Here is an 18,845-nt window from a genome sequence, read left to right on the forward strand (position 1 = left end):
TCTGTGCTGACCATGCAGTAACTCAGGGTGGTAATGATGGCAGTACCTCCTTTGGAAATCTGCATCTTTGCCTTTTCCAGCTATTTGTCTGAATCTATGAATGTATGATTTTGTGATATGTGTTGTCTCAAAAACTTCATACAGGTGAGGAGGGTAGCTGTTGGGTATTTTGGAGGGATTTCAGCTTTTGTTGAAAATACAGTAAATTTCTGTTTACCCTGCCTGAGGAAAACTTTCTAAGGACTGGTACCAGACAGTAAAACACCTCTTTCTTCCACACTGGCTTTTTATAGGCTGGCAGGAATTATTCTCAGCCCTCTTAAATTCTCTAAGTTTTATTCAGAGTGGAAGCCACTCAAGAAGAGAGTTATTTTGATTGTGTATCTTTTACTAGTTTCATCTGGGTAGAGACGTGTCTTGCATCACATTTTTTATGTTCTCGTGATGGGCTTTTACTTGAAAGTCAGTAAGCAGAAAAATTACAAGAGTAAAGATTAATTTTTTTAAACTAGCGTTCTTCCTAAAAGCTCATAAAGCATTCTTGTGAAGGGTTTTGGCACATGTAGTTTTATGTGCTGGTAGGAAAGCCACCCTACCTTTCAGGAAGGATCTTCTTTCATTAGATAAAATTTATATTTTATTTTCCCTACTGTTTTTTTGTCATGACAGGGTTAAATATAATATGTATCAATACTTTTTCTTTCCCTGTTTGTTCTGGAGCTAGTTCATTTTATTTTCCAGACCCAGTTGGAATTATTGTTATATGAGAAATCTTCCAAGGCAGGAAGTTACTGAAAAACTGAGTTTATGAGCTCTTGATTGGCATTCTGTTGAAGATGCTAATTAGTACAAATAATAGTGGTTTGGTTTGTCTGGGGCATATCTAAGGCAAGCCAATTTTGCTAGTGTTCTGAAGTTTTAATTATATTCTTTTCCTTCCCTGCTATCTTTAATTTTTGTTTAGTAATGTGAACAGCTGCTGACTAAAATGCAGGACAGTGCTTGCAAAGAAAAAGGATATTTTTAAAGTTTATAGTGCAGTATCAATTGAAACACACTAAAAACTGCTTTGCAAAGTATACTGAATTTCAATTATATAAATATGGCTTGAAATAGAGGGACATTGGGTGATTTTATAAATTATATATTTTTTCTGTAGACTGTGCATTACCCCTATTTATACATATCTCTAAGAAGGGTATAGGTTAAGACTTGATGTATGCATGGCAATTACTTTGTTAGTTTATGTAAAATCTGCAGTAATGGTGTATTTTGTTTGATGTGCACAATATTTGTCAAGCACGTGTCATAAGAATACATATTGAAGGTAAAATTGTTAGTGTTCTAATGTATTTTTAAATAGTTTCCAAATAATATTAGTCTGTCTAATGATTTACAGATGTTTGGACTTATTCATAACTGAGTATGGTATAGGCAAAAGTTTACTGAAAGAAGATCTTTCCAGACTTGGTCATGCACTTACAGTCACAAAATGTGACTTTTCAAAAGTGAAGCTGGGAATTTCCCTCTTCCCTTCACGTGTACATTCAAGTCATGTCAATACTATGATATTGCATTTGCCACAAGCACTAAAGATCAGATGCTTGTGCCATAGCAATATACATGGAATACCAGGATGCCTTCTTTTGACCATTGTCTTGCCTGTTGCACAGGGTGCAGGTTTAGTAACTTTGGTGTGCTGTGTGTCCTCCCACTTCACTAAGGCACCAGGCTAAAGTCAGCAGTGTGGATGTTTGCTGAAAAATGTTTTTTTTTTTACTTTTGGTGTAAAACTTGTCCATCTGCTGCCCATGCCCCTGTGGAAGATGATCTCTGAGGTGCTGGAGTTCATGCTGCATGGTGTTGCTTTGGTCAGGGACTTTGTTACCCTACAGAAAGTGTATTTTGTGATCATAACTCTGAGAAGACCATTGGCAGCAACCCTTCCTTTGTTACTCCCCAAGGGAGATAGGCCTTCGGACTGTCATGGTGGAGGAAAGACTTTCTTGCAGTCCTGCTTAGGATTCTGACTCTCAGAGAATGCTATAAAATATTTTGAGTGCTTTGAATGTCACAGTAGAGTTGGGTTGCTCTGTTTAGGTGGGATTGAGCCTTTCAAACTCAGTGCACTACTACTTTGTTACAGCTTTCATGTGACCTCCCACTCCTCTGGAAACAGATACTGTGGCAATTTGACTGTGAAATCCATGCAGAAAACCTTTGTTCTCTTGACAGCAAGGCTGCACACTGCAATGCCCAAAGAAATAATAGCAGCTTATCCTGTAGTTGTGCTGGTCTCACATCTTGCATTCAACATGGATTTTGTCATCTATCTTCATGTCTGCTTGTCAAAGTTCTTCAGAATACAGGCTTTGAACTGAGGAAAGAATTGGGAGTAGGAGGTAACTGGAGCTGTATCTCAAGGTAGCTAGAAAACAAGCAGCCCTGAGTGAAAGATACTTGAAGTCTTAATTGTTGCACACATGAAACATGTGGACAGCAGCCATGAAATGAAACATCATAGAGAAATTATAGGCCCACGTGTGTTTATATCTTAATGCATGCTGACCTCAAGATTTGCCCTCTCCTCTTTTGTCAAAAAGCATACTTCTTGGTATGTAATTTTTTTATGCATCTTTCTTCTGCTTTTCAGAGAAACTGTTGTCACTTCTACCAGAGTATGTTGTTCCTTATACTATCCATCTTCTAGCTCATGACCCAGATTATGTCAAAGTCCAGGACATTGAACAACTCAAGGACATTAAAGAGTAAGACCACTTTTTATAGTGTGATTTCTAACTTTATTCTAAGTGGAATTTTAATTCATTGTTGTACTCTGTTGCACAGTCCAGTGTAATGATGGCAGTTACTTCTGTAAAATACTGAGAGAAGTAGTATAGGTGCTATTTTAGCGCTCTGTGTTATTTTATAGAGGAACCCTTCACCTTCTGTGCATCTTCATTTCATTTTTCCAAAAGAACTGTTTTCTCAGAGTTAGACTGGTTCAAATGCATAATCCTAGTAAAAGCTGGACTTCATCATGTTCTCAAATGTGCTTTTTAAAGGAATTTCTTTTGTACTTTGGTTCATGCTGGATACTGTATTTCTCCCGTAGGTGCCTGTGGTTCATACTGGAAATATTGATGGCTAAAAATGAAAACAACAGTCATGCCTTTATCAGAAAAATGGTAGAAAATATCAAACAGACCAAGGATGCTCAAGGACCAGATGATCAAAAAATGAATGAAGTAGGTGATACTTTTTGATTGAAAATTGCATTTAATTCTGGCCTGCTAATGTGAAGGAGTTGCTTTTTGTTTATACACCAACTTCAAAATGTCTTTCAATAGAATTGTACGTATGAAAAGATACTTACTGTAATGATTATATTTATTTTAGTTTAGATAGCAGTTATTTTCCTGTGCTTCAGTAATTCTTGCACATTTGCAAGGGAGTCGTAATAGTTTTCAGTTCTGTTTCTGTCTCAGTAAGGTTACTAAACACTAACTTTAAATAGATACAAACTATAAAATTTACTATTTAAATCATCCACTAAAGTGCTTTTTTAGTATTTCATTTCTAAAGTGCAAGAGTAAATTTAATAGAGGAATAAAAATACATTAGAAATCTCTGGTATTGTGTAGTGCATGCATCAAACCTTTTTCTTTTTTTTTTTTTTGTTTTTTTGGGGATTTTAGCATCATGTATGTCCAGATTTGTCACTTTTCTGCTTTTCCCACGTTTGTTTTGGATAGTGGGTGGGTGGGATGTGTGTGCTCATTTGATTAATTTTGTCTCAGAAACTATGGCAAGCATTACTTTTAAGTGTAGGGAGACCATGAAAACCATCAGTCTTCAACTGTTAGACTCACAATGCTTTTGCTTTTACCATCTGTATTTCAGTATATCCTGAGAGACACTGTTTAAGATGCAGGCTAGTGTTAAATATTTAAGATGATTGCTTGTGAACTGTGATTTCTTGTGGTCCTGTGCATGAAAGATACACTGTCTTTTGTCAGGATTTTCAATAAACTGGTTTTTAAATTTTATTATTTACAGAAACTATATACAGTCTGTGATGTAGCAATGAATATTATCATGTCAAAGAGTACAACATACAGTTTGGAATCCCCTAAAGACCCTGTACTTCCAGCCAGATATTTTACTCAACCTGACAAGGTATACCTTGGCATTTAATTTTTCTTGAGATAAGTCTGTTTAAATATCTGCTAGTTGTAATTCACAGATGTTTTTCTTAAATATTTCTTGTAACTTCAGACTTCTCCCTCTTACATTGCAGTTGAAAATGTATGTATGTATATGTTTTCATAAATATATATATGTGCACACACCCATTTCTCTTCCCCCCCTACTCCTGTATTATTGTTCTAGTTTAAAAAATCAAAAGCATATATGATGTAAATTAAATCTTTCAGTGCAATCTCCAGAATGTTTATCTTCCATTCACTGATAATTGCTGTAATTGCCCCCATCTCCTTTTTTTACAGAATTTCAGTAACACCAAAAATTATCTTCCTCCAGAAATGAAGTCTTTTTTCACCCCTGGAAAGGTATGTATGGTATGGGGGGGTTGAGGTTTAGTGCTGTGGTTGTGTTCTGGTTTGTCTTTGTTTTTGGAGTAACAGTTTTGTTTGCTTTCTTTGTGCGTTTTTTTGGTTGTTTTGTTTTTTGAAGAAAACTAGCATGTAATAATTAATCACTATGTTTAAGAGAACCGATTGTTTCTAGGTATAGAGAAAGAGATGGGTAAAAGGAAAACTGCTGCTGTCTATACTAGCTGGTGGCAACATTAGGCAAAGCCCGTTGCCTTTAGAAGGAGAGGATCCAAAACCACCCCAATATAACCCCAAAATATAATTTTATCAAGATGACAAAATGGTAAAACCTTTTTAGACAGCAGAAGTCCACAATGTTGCATACAAAGTGGCAGCTATGGAAAACTCTAACAGAAATAATTTTAAAAATCACATCATTATTCTTAGGCAAAGCTGAATACCATTTTACAATACCTTACAAGATAACTGACTGTTCTGTAGTTTTGTAATTTGTTCTTTCAGAATATGCATTCTGTTGATTGTCAGTGTTCTTTCTTCACTAAAACTAAACCCAGGTACTCTTCAGGATAAAATTAATATCTGGTAAAGGAAGTGAGAAACTGTGGTTTTCATCTGGATTAATGCATCCTGTTCTAGATGACAAAGAACATTAATTTGTTACCTTGTGAAAGAAAGAAATCTTCATTACCCTTAACTTTGCTAATGAAGCATTAGCTGTCAGATAGTAACTTAATAATAAAGGAGGAGTGCAAGCTAGGAAAAGAAGCAGATTTCTCTTTGAGAAATTGAAAGTCAACATTTATGGATCAGAATAGATCATAATTGAAATTCTTTTAAATTCTAAGTTAACTTCTATATTATTTTAAATTTCTAGTGCTGAATACTCTAGCTCTTGTGTTGTTTTGACACTCTGTAACAAACAGGAGAGGTGTATTTGACCACAAAAATTTTCAGTTTCTTCACTATCAAGAGAGGAGCATGAAATGAAAATTGGTCTGGGTAGTCTTATTTTTGCGAGTGGAAGACTGGCTTGGGTGAATGTTAGTGGAGTGGATATAAGAAGATAACATTGAGGGCAGGAAGGCTTTGAGTGTAGATTCTGTGAAAGGGAGGAGCTCTTTTTGCAGGCCTTCTTAGTCCCTCCTCAGCAGGAATCCAGTTCGGTGTGAATTTGAAAATCTCTTTGCTTTTGAACTCTTTCAGCATACACTGATTAACATTTAGTTCTAAACTAATAGAAGTAAATTGTTAAGCTGGATTAAGTTCTCCAAGGTTTATTTATTTTTGGAAAGCATATGCTTTTTTTTTTTTTTTTTTTTTTGTGCTCAGTGCAGAATGAATCTTTCTAAGTGTAAAATTCCCTCTTTCTATAAAAGTATAACCAGAACTTCCATGGTGTGTAGCTCTGAAAAAAGAAAGACCCAAGGCTGATATGATATGCATGTTGAACTTTTCGTAGCTGTCACTAACTGCAGACATAGTTAGAATCTAATATTGAAGGAGAAGATGGATAATGAGAGATGCAGGGAATGGTCTTTAACTGAAAATTTTTGTACATGGGTGTTTGGCATGCTCTTTAGGAATAATTGAACTCTTTCAGCTCTCTCAAAAGTTAGTATGAGCTGGAGGCGTTTGGCAGGTCTGAAAGATAATCCAGTTAAATTAATAACCTGAAGCTCACCAGTGTCTGGAAATTGTAGCACTTAATAAAAGCCTAACATTTTAAATCTGTGCAAGAAATAGCAGAATTTTCTCCACGGTATTTGGCTTTTGAGATTCCATTTATTCCCAGTTGAAACTAACATGGTTGCCAGTAATGTCTCCTTTGCTGAAAGGGCCGTTGTGCTGCTATTTCTGCTTTGCTGGGCCAGGTGCTTTTCTGATGCAGATGGGGAGCTGGTTCAGGTAGATAAATCAGCAGGAAGCAAACGGCACACAAAGTGACACAGTGCCTGACTGCATGGTCCGGTGAGCACGCAGCACTACCAATGAGAAGAGGACAGAATCTAAGGCTAGAGAGAAGAATACCAGCTTTGGTGGCAGCTAGTTATTTGATTGCAGCTCCCTCAGCTTCCTTCTGGTGTCTGTTGTAGCCTTCATACGAAAATGTTTATCACTTTGTGTTAATTTTAACATAATGATTGTGGAATCTGTGACTATTTTAAGCATAGTACATGTTAACAATATCTGAACGTGTAGCTTAAAATAAAGGAAATATATTTTTGGTTTCAGCCCAAAGCAGCCAATGTTCTTGGAGCAGTTAATAAGCCTCTTTCGTCAGCAGGCAAGCAGTCTCAATCCAAATCTTCACGAATGGAAACAGTAAGCAATGCCAGCAGCAGTTCAAATCCAAGCTCACCGGGAAGGATCAAAGGGAGGTTGGTAGACAACAAAGGATCTTTGATATTTCAAATATTTGTAATGGAAACTTTGAATACTTCTATAATGTTTTCTAAGTAAAAGACAGAATTCTTTTGTCTTACATTGAAGTAAAGTTACAGTACCACATTGGTATAACTGAAACCATGAATATGGCTTTCTAACTCCAGAAATAAGTTTTCTTAAAAAAAAACCAAAACAACAAAAACCAACCAAACAAAAACCCACCAAAAAACAAATAAGAACAAAAAATAACAAACCCCCAAAAACAAAACAACAAAAAACCCCAAACCCCAGAATCAAATTACATCCAGAATTGGCTGAAGGAGAAAAGGAAAGTCTCATATGTTTTAATTTTTTTGAGGGCAGGGTTGGGATTTTTTGGGGTGTGTTTTAGGTAGATAACTATATACCCCCAACACGTACACAGGGGTTTGTGTGTGTGTGTGTACACACAGCTGCAGTCCCTGGAAACCTGGCTGTAATGCTACAAACACATCCCACCCACATCCCACAGGGAGAACTGGTAGACCATTGTAGTGGTCCTGCATGACTTCCTTGAGTCCTTTGCTGCACTTTGCTAGACTTTGCAGACAAATACTTCTGGATTTTAGGTTAGTTTTGTGATGGAGAGGTGCACTGTAATGCTATATAAGTAATCTTCCAGTTATCTATCTTTAAAATTATAGCTTATTTTGTGTCAGTTTTGTAGGTTATTCATCAGTTTATGTATCTTATGTTCATTTTTTTTCTTTTAACTGAAAATCATATTTTCGCTAGTTTTTTGTTTGTTTTTTTTTTTTGTGGACAGTGAGAGATTGTATAGCCTCCACTATTTGTATTCTTTCTACTGGTTCACATTTTTTCAAGACTTAGGAAATGTTATGTTTGAATTTAAGACTTCTCATTTGGTACTTCTGTGACTATTCAGTATATAATATTAATTAAAAATGTAGTACAGTGTTTTACAAGAAATGTTTCTCCACCGGAAAGCCTCAGAAAGGCTTATTTCTTACAGTTCATGTGGGTTCACATGCTGCACTGAATTAATGGTTAATGGCAGGTTCTAGGACTCCAGATTCTTCTGTGTAACCAGCAAAACAAATCTGAGATCAAATTTTAAAAAATGCTGCACTCACAGCCTAACATGTTCTGTCATCTTCAAGATCTCTCCAGTTCACTTAAGTTTAAGGGATTAGTATTTTGGGTGGAGATGCCAAAGACAAAAAAAAGGGATGGGAAGGATTCAGGATGCACGATATTTCCAGTTTAGTCTGTCTGAATATGTACAGGCAGATTTGCATCTTTTGAGAGGATGTATAAAACCTAGGCTTCCCATTGCATCCCAGTTAATTCAGACTGTACATCTGTAGGAGTGTGAGAACATCTTTCACTCACTATGCAATGCCCAGGCCAGGGAATTGAGTTTGTGTGTTTGAATACCACTTTTCATTTCCACACATAGCGTGGTTTTTTTTCACTAATAAAACTGCACTGGTTTTAAAGAATCTTGCTTCTGCAGATGAAATTAAATGACTTGTGTATTGGCTTTTGTGCATTACCTTTTATCTGTGGGTCTCAGTGTTTTACATATGCAGGAGGCATTATTGTCCACGCTTACATTTATAGAAACTGAAATAAAAATGAAATTGCTGCTGCAAAATCAGAGGAAAATTTGAATTGCTGTTTTATTGCCTAAACCTCACCATAGGAAGATGTGTGTTCTTTGGCTGGTGTGTCTGTGGGAATTTTTGATGGCTATAGGAAAGTGTAGGCAATTGTATGCAAACAGGTTTACTCTTGCAACTCACACTTCTTTTTAAAAAAGTTGCTTATCTTTCCCAGTGAAAAAAGAAAATTGAACGTGCTTTTGATCCAAACATTTGTCTTGAGACTTTGGTGATGTGGCTTGTGATACTTGATATCTCTAGTACCCACAGTGAAAGGTTCCTTCTGCCAAATTGTTCTTGGCTTATTAATAGATTTTTTTAATGAAAATTGTTGTCCTTAACATTTTTTTTAGTGATTGCCCAATGTATTATAGTAATGAGGGAAATATATGTTTATTCATCCTAGACTTGACAGTACTGAAATGGACCACAGTGAAAATGAAGAATTCACGCTGGCTTCACCCTTACCAGGAAAGAAAACTGACAAAAGGGACGACTCTGATCTTGTAAGGGTGAGCTGTTAAAAATTCATGTGATGATATTTGAGATCATTCAAAAAAATATGTTGAAACATGAAACTGAGCTGATATTTTAAACTACTAGAAAATATGTTTAGAGTTGGTTATGAAAATACAATGAAAAAAAGGTTCTGTTTCTTATAGAATCATATAGATTGCAAAAGACCTCTAAAGGTCATCGAGTCCAGCCATTAACTTGGAGGAGTGAAGTCCACTACAAAATCATGTCCCTGAGGTTACAGAGGCTTTGGAGAATGGTATTATCCTTACTAATTCTTACCAATGGATATATATATATTTGTAGTTTAGTAATAAGAAACATTCCTAATGAGGATATAAAGCATCTCTCTCAGATGTAGTGCTTTAATATGTAAAAGAAGTTGCAAGCAGCCTAAATATTACCTTAAGAACTATTTATACCTGTATCAGAATACAGAAAAATAAACCACAGAAGAAAAATATAATTGTAGTTCTAAAAACAGGTAAAATAAAATAATAATTTCCCTTACCACTAGTAAGTTTCACTTCTTTGTGCCTTAATAGCAGTTGGCAGTCTGTGAATTTGGTAGTATTTGGGATATGCATGAGAAAATAATAAGATGAGATTTGCTAAAATTGGATTTTCTAGGCTGCATTAAAGATGTCCTGTATCTGATGTCACTACTGCTTTATTTCTTTTTACTGTCTCTGACATTTCTCTTTTCTCTCATTATGTCTTTCTGGTGCATTTTCTAGGTTTCTTGGGACATAAGCTACTGTCTAGTAAAAATTCCTGAACTTGTGCTTGTATCAAAATATAAATAACTATCTTATACTGTGGGAAAACCAAACCAGTTTATAACTAAATAAGAAAAATATGGAATCTCTGGTCAAAAAAAAAAAACCTCCAAAACACTTCTGTAAACCCTAAAGTCTGAGAGTCCAGACAGCTCCTGGCATGCAGCTCATATTTCGAAGCATTAGTTTGAACTGGTAACTACTGAGAAAGCTCAGTGATAAAGCAAATACAAGTCATTGTCTTGAGTACTTTTGAGAGCATCATTCCACTTCAAATTTGTGAGTTGCTCAAGATCATGGATTCAGAATTTATTTTTGGTTTTTTGGAGATGGGGAGCAGATTTCAACAAGCATTAACTGAGAAGCAGGATTTTAACTGGGTAGCAGAAGGTCCATGTTCTAAAGGTATTGCTCTTCAGGATATTTGTCCAGATTAACACCTTAGATTAATGGATTAGCACCTTAATTCTAAGGTTGTGGGACACTGTTTAGCCCCAGGGAGAAACTTTACTTTGAAAATTGGCAGCAGTTACTTACTGGCTAAAAGGAGTTGCAGTGACAGATGTGCATCTGCAAAAGCAAATAAAGTGGAGAATAACAAGAATGTCATTGAAGACATGAACTGACAGGAGATGTCATCATTGTTCAAACATTTTTCTTATTTTCTTCTTGGGTAATTTTTTGTCCTTCAATTTCTTTTCCTTTTTATCCTCATATTCTTCCTAGATTTTTCTTTCTGCTTTTCTTGAAAAAGGTTTTTTGAGACATGAATGAATATGTAAGCTGACCTGTACTTATGTTGCAAGGCAGATGTACAGGGGGAAAAAAAACCTTCATTCAGGTTTTAAATGATGTATCTCTGATTATATAGATGAAATTTCAACATGGCAAATACTATTAAATGCGTTGAAATACAGTAGTGTTATTGTGAAACAAACACTGGTATGAAACAGAAATAGTATAAATAGTTGGACTTTTGGATAATTTCATGATGTGAAATGAAAGAGTCACCCATGCAATGGTGGATGGGTAATATTTTATGCTTTTATTTTTCTGAGGGTTGGTTGGGGTGATATTGCCCTAGTAAATCTTATGCACTTATGCATATCTTATGCACTTGTGAAATCCTATGCACTGTTTTTGTGCTCTTTAGAAAACTAGAGCATGTAGAGAAAAAGGAACAGTTTCTATGAATGTTTTCAAACCTTATGAGTCAGAAGGGGTTCTACCTTTGTTGATATGTTAGAGGGAAGGGCTGCCATCCAGAGGAACCTTGATAGGCTTGAGGACTGGGCCCAGGGCAACATCAGGAGGTTCAAGAGCTCCAAATGCAAGGTCCTGCACCTGTCTCCAGGCAATCCTCAGTATCCATACAGGCTCAGGCATGAAGGGATTGAGAGCAGCCCTGCAGAGAAGGACTCTCAGGGTCACTCGTGTATGAGAAACAGGACATGAGCCAGCCATGTGTGCTCACAGCCCAGAAAGCCAACTGTGTCCTGGCCTGATCAAAAGGAGATTGGCCAGTGGGGCAAGGAGGGGATTCTTGATGTTTCTTGGGACCCTCATCTGGAGTGCTGTGTCCAGCTCTAGGTCCCCATTAGAAGACAGACATGGAGCTGTTAGAGCAGATCCAGAGAAATGTCACAAGAATGATCAGAGGGCTGGACCACTTCTTCTAAGAGGAAAGGTTGGGCAAGTTGGGATTGTTTAGCTTGAAGCAGAGAAGGCTCTGGGAAGACCTTATTGTGGCTTTCCAATATGACAGGGACATGTAAGAAAGATGGAGAAAGACTTTTGACTTGTCCTGTAGTAATGGGACAAGGGGCAGCAGTCTTAAACTGAAAGAGGTGAGGTTTAGATTGGACATAAGAAAGGTGAGGGTGGTGGGACACTGGAACAGGTTGCCCACATGGGTTGTGGATGCCCCATTACTGGAGATGTTCAGGGCCAGGTTGGATGGGGCTTTGAGCAACCTGCTCTTGTGAAAGGTGTCCCTGCCCATGGTAGGATGGTTGACATGGCAGGTTGGAATGAGATGATCTTCAGAGGTCTCTTCTGACCCAAACTGTTTGTTTTAAGGCTGAGGTGGGTTGTTTTGCTGCTCAGAGCAAATGTTGGTACAGCTCTGACAATAAGTGACTTGGCAGCTACCACTAATTCCTGTGCTTCCTTCTATGCTTGTAAAGTCAGGTTGCCCACTGTCTTCTGTATTAGTGCCTTGCCAGTGCCAGCACAGGAGTCAGGCATTAGCACCCTGCAGCTCACAACAAGAGGTGAAGGCACAAGTTGGCAATTCTGATCTTCTCTGTCTTTATGTTTTCCTGTTAGGTAGAAATGCAGTTATGGATGTTCTGTCCTACTGTGTTGGACACAGCAGAGGATACAAATGAGGAAGGCCTTACACACTTCAGGGTTTTAACTACTCACCTTTCAAATAATCTTTCCCCATTGTCTGGTATTTTATATGTAGGTGTGTGCTTATATTTTTACAAATGTTTTTGAAATGGATATGGTAAACAATCTGAGACAACTTGTGTAATTTGAAGACTCTGTCTTGTTGGAGGAAGCTTCTACATGTGACTGTTTATTATGGCATTTTAATTTTTTAATTTAATGGTGCAATCTTGCCTTTTCAGTCAGAGATGGAGAAGCCTAGAGGAAGGAAGAAAGCCACTATCACAGATTCAGAAGAAAAGCTAAGCATAGATGACCTGAATAAAGTGGGTCAAGAGCAGAAGCTTAGAGGTAGTCAACGGGGAAGGAAGAGACCTGCAGTTGTATCAGAAGCTGATGAAACACAATGGCAAGAGGAAAAAAGACTAAAAGAAGATGTGATAGAAAGTGAGGATGAACAGAACAGTCCACCAAAGAAAGGGAGAAGAGGACGCCCTACCAGAACAAATAATGGGGCAACACCAAAGGAAGAACCAGTGGCAAAGTCATCAAAAAGGAGCAAAAAAAAACAACCGCCGGCAGCTGCAGTGGAAGAGGAGGAGGAGGAGGAAGAAAGGCAAACTGAAAACATTGAACAAAAACCAAAAGGCAGGCAAAATAGGACATCAAAAAGAACACAGCAGAGGTAAGCCCATCTTCTTGTAAGTTGTGTGATTTGTATCTTTGTACATCAGTTATAATTTGATGCTTTGCAATTTGGGTCTTCCTCAAAACAGAGCAGAACCATCTGAAACTAGTACAGTTGAATCAGCACAGTCTACGCCACAGAAAAGACGAGGAAGGTCGTCACAAACACCACCAGCACAGCAAAAAAAAGTGTAAGTCTTCTAAATCTGTGTTTAGTGAAAATTAAATAATGCCTCTGTGCCCCCAAGCAAACCTTTACTGAAAATACTTCAGAATGCTGTAGTTGACAGTTAAGAAAATAAATTGTTATTGTTATTTCTAAAATGTTTTCCTTAGCTGCTTCTCCTAGGGCATCTCACAACAGAGCAGGAGGTTGTAAGTAATTTTAATGTGCTCAGGTAGCACCTATGTAGCTTTGCTCTTTCAGGAGAAAAGTCAATAAAGCATGCAAAGGCCTTGAAGACAGGGCTTTATTAGGACTTAAAGGACAGGAAAGTGGCCTTGTTTGTTTCAGATAGCAGGGAAGAATCAAATTGTTACTATGGTGACACAGAATTGTGGAGAATTATTCTGATTCTCCTTAAATTAATGTTCATTTTCTAATTTGTAGCCTTCTTACTATCCACTTAAATAATTTTCATGTGGAAAAGATGTGTTGTGATCAGTGAAGGGTTGCAGCTTCTGAACATTCTGAAGTGCATTAAGTTCCCAAATGAAGGTAAACTTGTCGTTGGCTAGCTTCATTTTTTTGTGCCTGCTATAGGAAAATACAGGTATCTGTACTTTTCTGTACATGTATAGATAATATGTGTAAGCAGAGGTGCACAAGGTGCACCACTTGTATCAAACTTCAGCTCATGGAGAATATTTACTTTTTTAAAACCTGATATAAATTCCTTGGGGCACTTCTTGGGGACATCTACTGTCTGACACTGTTGGATATCTCTATTGTCTTTTTGGCTTCTGGGCTTGGCATCACGTTGCTCTTCTCTGGCAGCATAGTGTACTGACTTGCCTTAAACCAGGGATCTTCCGCTGCAGGAGAACCTTGCCTGAACAAGCTTGTACCCTCATTTCAAATTCTGGGTTTACTCTGGATCACATGATCTGGCATATTGCATGCATCCTGACCTTTCCAGTTTTGCTGCCTCAGGTCAGACTTGTGCTTCTCCTTTACTCTGTAACCAGAAACACAGGACCAACACTGGCTGGTTACTCCAGAAGTCACTACTACATGTGCAGTAGAACAAGAGTTGGAAACTGCTACTGCCATGCAGGGAAGACAAACCAACAAGTTATTGTTGGGTGATGTGCTATGTGGTGTTTGTCAAACATGCCTTTTACTAAATATTTAAATAACTTTTCTCTGTGAAGTTGGTATGTTTCTTTACTCCATTTTAAGCTGACAGTAAACTATATCACTACCCCAAATCAGTAACAAGCATAGCTCTCATTCACATGTATGTACATTGTTCCTGTCAGCTCTCAGGGTTCAAAGTTGTTGGATCTATTCTAGATTTCATTTAAAATATAAAAAGTGGGTTGTGTTTGTTTGTTTTATCAGACCACCCATATTTTGACTGTTCTTTTTCTAAATCTGCAAGAAAAAGGTGAGACAGTAGCCATTTCTCAGTCTTCAAAGTGCATTGTAGTCAAGCCTTTCTCACTCATCTACATCAGTTTTCACTGAAGAAAGTTGATAGACTGAGCTAGCATCATGTTCCGCAAGACAAATATATTTATACCAAATGCTTAAATCTTTCTGTGCTCCTTGGGAGTGGAATTGGCATAAGAATTTGGGATTTTGTGTATGAGGTGATGATGTATCCTGTGGGTGGTAGTGCATAACCTATTTCTGATAGCAAATTGTGTTACCAATTAGCACACATGAACAGGTGAATAATTCTTCTGCTTCCTTTTCAATTCCATTGCTTCTACCAGTCTTGGAGGACTTGAGCTGGGCTAATTTGTGTTAAGGGATGGCAAGTTGGTTGGTTTGGAAATACTCTAATTGCTATGCAATTGAGAGATTTTATTTTGTCTGAATTTAACTGGTTCTCAGGATTGAAAATTCCTACCACTTTCATGATTTTATGGCATCAGAGTACGATTGTTTTGGATCTGTCCCCCGCTGGAGATTGCAGTCTGTCTGTTGTGTGCCTGGAACTGAGTCTCTGGTTTTCATTTCAACCAAAATGTCACCAACTTTGGGTGCACCAAGACTGCACCTGCAGTAAATGGGACGTTCAGTGATTTGATTCTGAATTGTGCTACTGTAATATGGGTGCGACTGTGGAGTTTTGGATACATTTGTAGTTGGCTTTTGTTTAAAGGCAAGGAGTGTTGGCTAATTCTCATTTTAAGCAAATGGGTGCTTTCTGCTTCTGGCACAAATCCCATAACCAACACAGACAGTTTAAGATATTGTTGACTGATTGTTCTTGATTATCCTGATTAAGATATTGTTACACTGGTTATCCCTAAGATAGCTTGGAAGATTTGCATTTTAGGTGTTAATTTCATGGGTAGCAATATAGGTTCTTCTAGGTCTGAAGAAACATAGATGCAGTTATTCAGATTTGTTGTGCAAGAAGTCTTGGAGAAGTAGAGTACATCTGTTCATGAAATTGAATAGAGAGAAAACTAACAAACAATATTCAGTTTCTGGCTGTTTAGCTTTTCATGTTTACTGGTTAGTGTTGTGTCAACCTATTTTGGCCTGTATCATGGCACGGAAGAGAAAAATCTGCCATGTCTATAGAGGTAAAATTGTTCAGCTTTGTGCTCCTGGGCCTCTATTGTGGAACAATTTTGTTATCAAATGGAATTGTCCAGCCTCCTAGTTTCACATCAGTTCTGTGCATGGATGAACCAGACAGGTGTAAAAGACAGCAGCATTATATAACATGAAATGGTGAGGCTGCTGTTTTTGTGAACTGGAATGTTTGCTCTGTTGTACAGTTTATACATAGATACTGCAGATGTACAGGTGCTGTGAAGCTATCTTTATTTTTCTTCTCATTGTAGCCGTGCGGGGCGTTCTAAACAAGCAGCCAGTAAAGAGAATGAATCCAGTGAAGAGATGGATGTGTTTCAGAGTGGTTCACCTGTCAGTGATGATATTCCCCAGGAAGAAGTAATGGAAGAAGAGGAAGTTTCCACAATCAATGTAAGAGAAATGCCTGAGCTTTTCTTCGCGAGTCTTTGTGGTGTTCTCTGTGTATTGATGATCAGACAATGGCCTCTCTTCTTAGAATGACTTCTTGTTTTTAGAACTTAACCTTCCTCCTTTAAAATGAATGGGGTGGTTGTCAGCTGCCACTGTTGTGTAGTGCAGCTGCACTGTACTTTCCTAGAGAAGCTGCATGTCCTAGAAAATACAATTTTTTATCAAGTATCTTGAAGATTCTGTCATGTGTAGCCTTGCATATCTGTGTGCCAGAATTGTGTAGCATCTAATGGGAATTATTTTCCAGGTAACTCCTGCCATTCTTCTCATCTAGATTTTAATAATGAATAAAGCTTCTTTAAAAAGCTTTGTCTGTCAAAACAGACACACAAAATGAATAGTACTGGAAAATAAGCATGGAGTCTTGGAACAGAATCCTAAACTGATCTCTTCCTCTTACCAGCATATGTTAAAATGAGTTCACTTTTACCTTTATTTCATACAAATACATTGGCAATGTTACTAGTCACACTAGAACTGAGAATGCCTTCACACTTTTGGATAAATCTAATGGTTGGAACATCTGAGGGCATGAAAACCCTGAGAAAGGAAACTGCATTGTTGCAAATTCCATTAAGGATGCGGGCTCAGTAAATGAAGTTTGTCATTGACTGAGACTTGTACTTGTGACAAAATGAGTAATGAATGACACTGCATATGGATACTCAAACATTATTGAGTGAGCCTGAGCATTTTTTCCATTATAAAATGTATTTGTTCTTGAATTTTCCAGAATTTTTCAGTAAAAAACGTTTAAAATGTTTTTTCTCCAAATAGGTCCGTCGCAGAACTTCCAAAAGGGAAAGACGATGAGTGAGCATGTAGTTACCAGCCTTCCAGGTGAAAGGGTTGAAGAATGCTTTTAATATAAAGCTTGAGACTGAATGAAGCTGTTAGTGCACAAATGGGGTTGCTGAAGAGAAGACAAAACCTATTTTACTGCCCCTGCATTTGCAGTCCCTAGGTCACAAGCTTTAGCCACACACATGTTGATATCAGTAACTGTGGATTTTTGTGAAGTGTAATGTGCGCTGGCTTTGTAGAGATATGAACTAAAGAAGAAAACTGTAAATAGTTCTTTTTTTAATGTTTCTGACTTATAAAGTGCTTGTATAGCTTTTATCTGCGGCTTTAAACTGACAGTACCCCACTGTTTATTGGATCGATTGAGTTAAAAAAAAGAACAGAGTTTGTTGAAAATTGATCTCAAGCAATATCTGTCAGTGTTCGTATTTGTACTCTTGTTGACATTTAACTGTGAAAAACAAGTCAGTTGAACAAATAGTGCCACATTCTTTTGCCACTATTTGTCGAGGAGAAGAAGAAGAAGAAAAAACAGTCTTTGTTTCCTTCACGAATATAACCTAGTGTTTACCTTCAGGCACCTACCTGTCATCAGAGGTGCTAAATTACTTTCTTTTACAGTTGAACAATATTGGATAGAATAATACAAGAGATGCAAATTTCGAAAGAAGTTTTGTTTTACACCTCAGTATTGACACCAGACTTTTCTGGACTCGTAGTGGCATTGAAAATTCAAAAAGGATTTAAAATACTTTAATTTTAAAAGTGTGTTATTAAATAATGTACTGAATACCCTACCCATTTTTTCTTCCCCTATCAGTTTTTATTAATCTACTGTATCAATAAAATTCTGTAACTGAGTTTTTAATAGTCTAGTATGTTAATGTGTATAGATATTTCCTTCTGAACATGATGTTCACAAAGAGCAAATTATTACTACATTATAATATGAAATCTGATATATAAACATTAGTGAAAATACAGTTCTTATTACAATGTAAAGTTAATCACAAAGAGAAATTTTATTGATGCAGTGTGTCTTTATAAAGCTGTTCTTGAGAGCCAAGTGTTTTGTATTTTATAGTGAAGTTGCATGTTTATGAAAAATGTGCTGAAAATGGGATGTAATGTTTTTTTTGAAACTCGTATCTAGCAGTAGTATATGGTAGGTTGCCTCATGAGAAATCCTTTTATTGAGAGTTTATTGTACCTTTCTGTTTTGTTTTTGTTTTTTGAGCCAAATTTTTTTGGTATGAAGAGCTAAATTTTTTGTTTAATAACCAGCTGTCAGTTATTACGGTCAAGGTATTCAAGATTTAAATGAAGCTCCATTTTTATTTTGTGCTACAATAGAGAGAGGTTGGTTTTTGTTGGTGTTTTTTTTTTTTTTTTTTTGTATTTTTTTGTTTTGTTTGGGGTTTTTTGGGTTTTTTTGTTTTGTTTTTTTAGTTATAATCTGTAAAAAAAAAACCAACAAAAGAAACAAAATACATAGAGCAGTATCCTGTATACAATTTAACAGTTTACAAACTGTTTCTGAACCAAAATATATCAGTTACTATACTCTGCTTAGCCAAGCACGCATCATAATTTCAGGTGCTGTTCTCCCTCTGGTTCACTACAGTTGACAACACATGAAAAATAAATTTCTAACCTAAGAAAATTTTATTTCATTGAATAATGGAGCGTTTTCACATGATCCATCAATAAGTTATTGTTGCAAAGTTGCCTGTAAAGATTATAGGAAGGGATAATACTAAACCACAAATTCACCAGTTTCCAAACTGTAAGATCACTAATAAAACAAGCA

The 18,845-nt window shown here is 36.9% G+C and overlaps 1 protein-coding gene across 4 annotated transcripts in view; it reads left to right on the forward strand.

Moving 5' to 3' along the window:
* PDS5B (PDS5 cohesin associated factor B) overlaps positions 1–18,523 on the forward strand; it is a 99,895-nt gene extending 81,372 nt beyond the window's left edge. For 2 of the 4 annotated variants that reach the window (XM_050973074.1, XM_050973081.1), the window contains 10 exons: positions 2,654–2,768; positions 3,116–3,248; positions 4,060–4,179; positions 4,509–4,571; positions 6,810–6,955; positions 9,033–9,138; positions 12,558–13,000; positions 13,092–13,193; positions 16,030–16,171; positions 17,009–18,523. In XM_050973074.1, coding sequence (XP_050829031.1) covers positions 2,654–2,768; positions 3,116–3,248; positions 4,060–4,179; positions 4,509–4,571; positions 6,810–6,955; positions 9,033–9,138; positions 12,558–13,000; positions 13,092–13,193; positions 16,030–16,171; positions 17,009–17,044 — 1,406 coding nt within the window. In that variant the 3' untranslated portion in view covers positions 17,045–18,523. The remainder of the gene's footprint in view (positions 1–2,653; positions 2,769–3,115; positions 3,249–4,059; positions 4,180–4,508; positions 4,572–6,809; positions 6,956–9,032; positions 9,139–12,557; positions 13,001–13,091; positions 13,194–16,029; positions 16,172–17,008) is intronic. The other 2 variants (XM_050973083.1, XM_050973085.1) reach the window with 2 other exon arrangements.
* Positions 18,524–18,845: the final 322 nt, after the last annotated feature.

The sequence above is a fragment of the Serinus canaria genome, chromosome 1 (genome assembly GCF_022539315.1).
Source record: "Serinus canaria isolate serCan28SL12 chromosome 1, serCan2020, whole genome shotgun sequence".
Taxonomy (NCBI): domain Eukaryota; kingdom Metazoa; phylum Chordata; class Aves; order Passeriformes; family Fringillidae; genus Serinus; species Serinus canaria.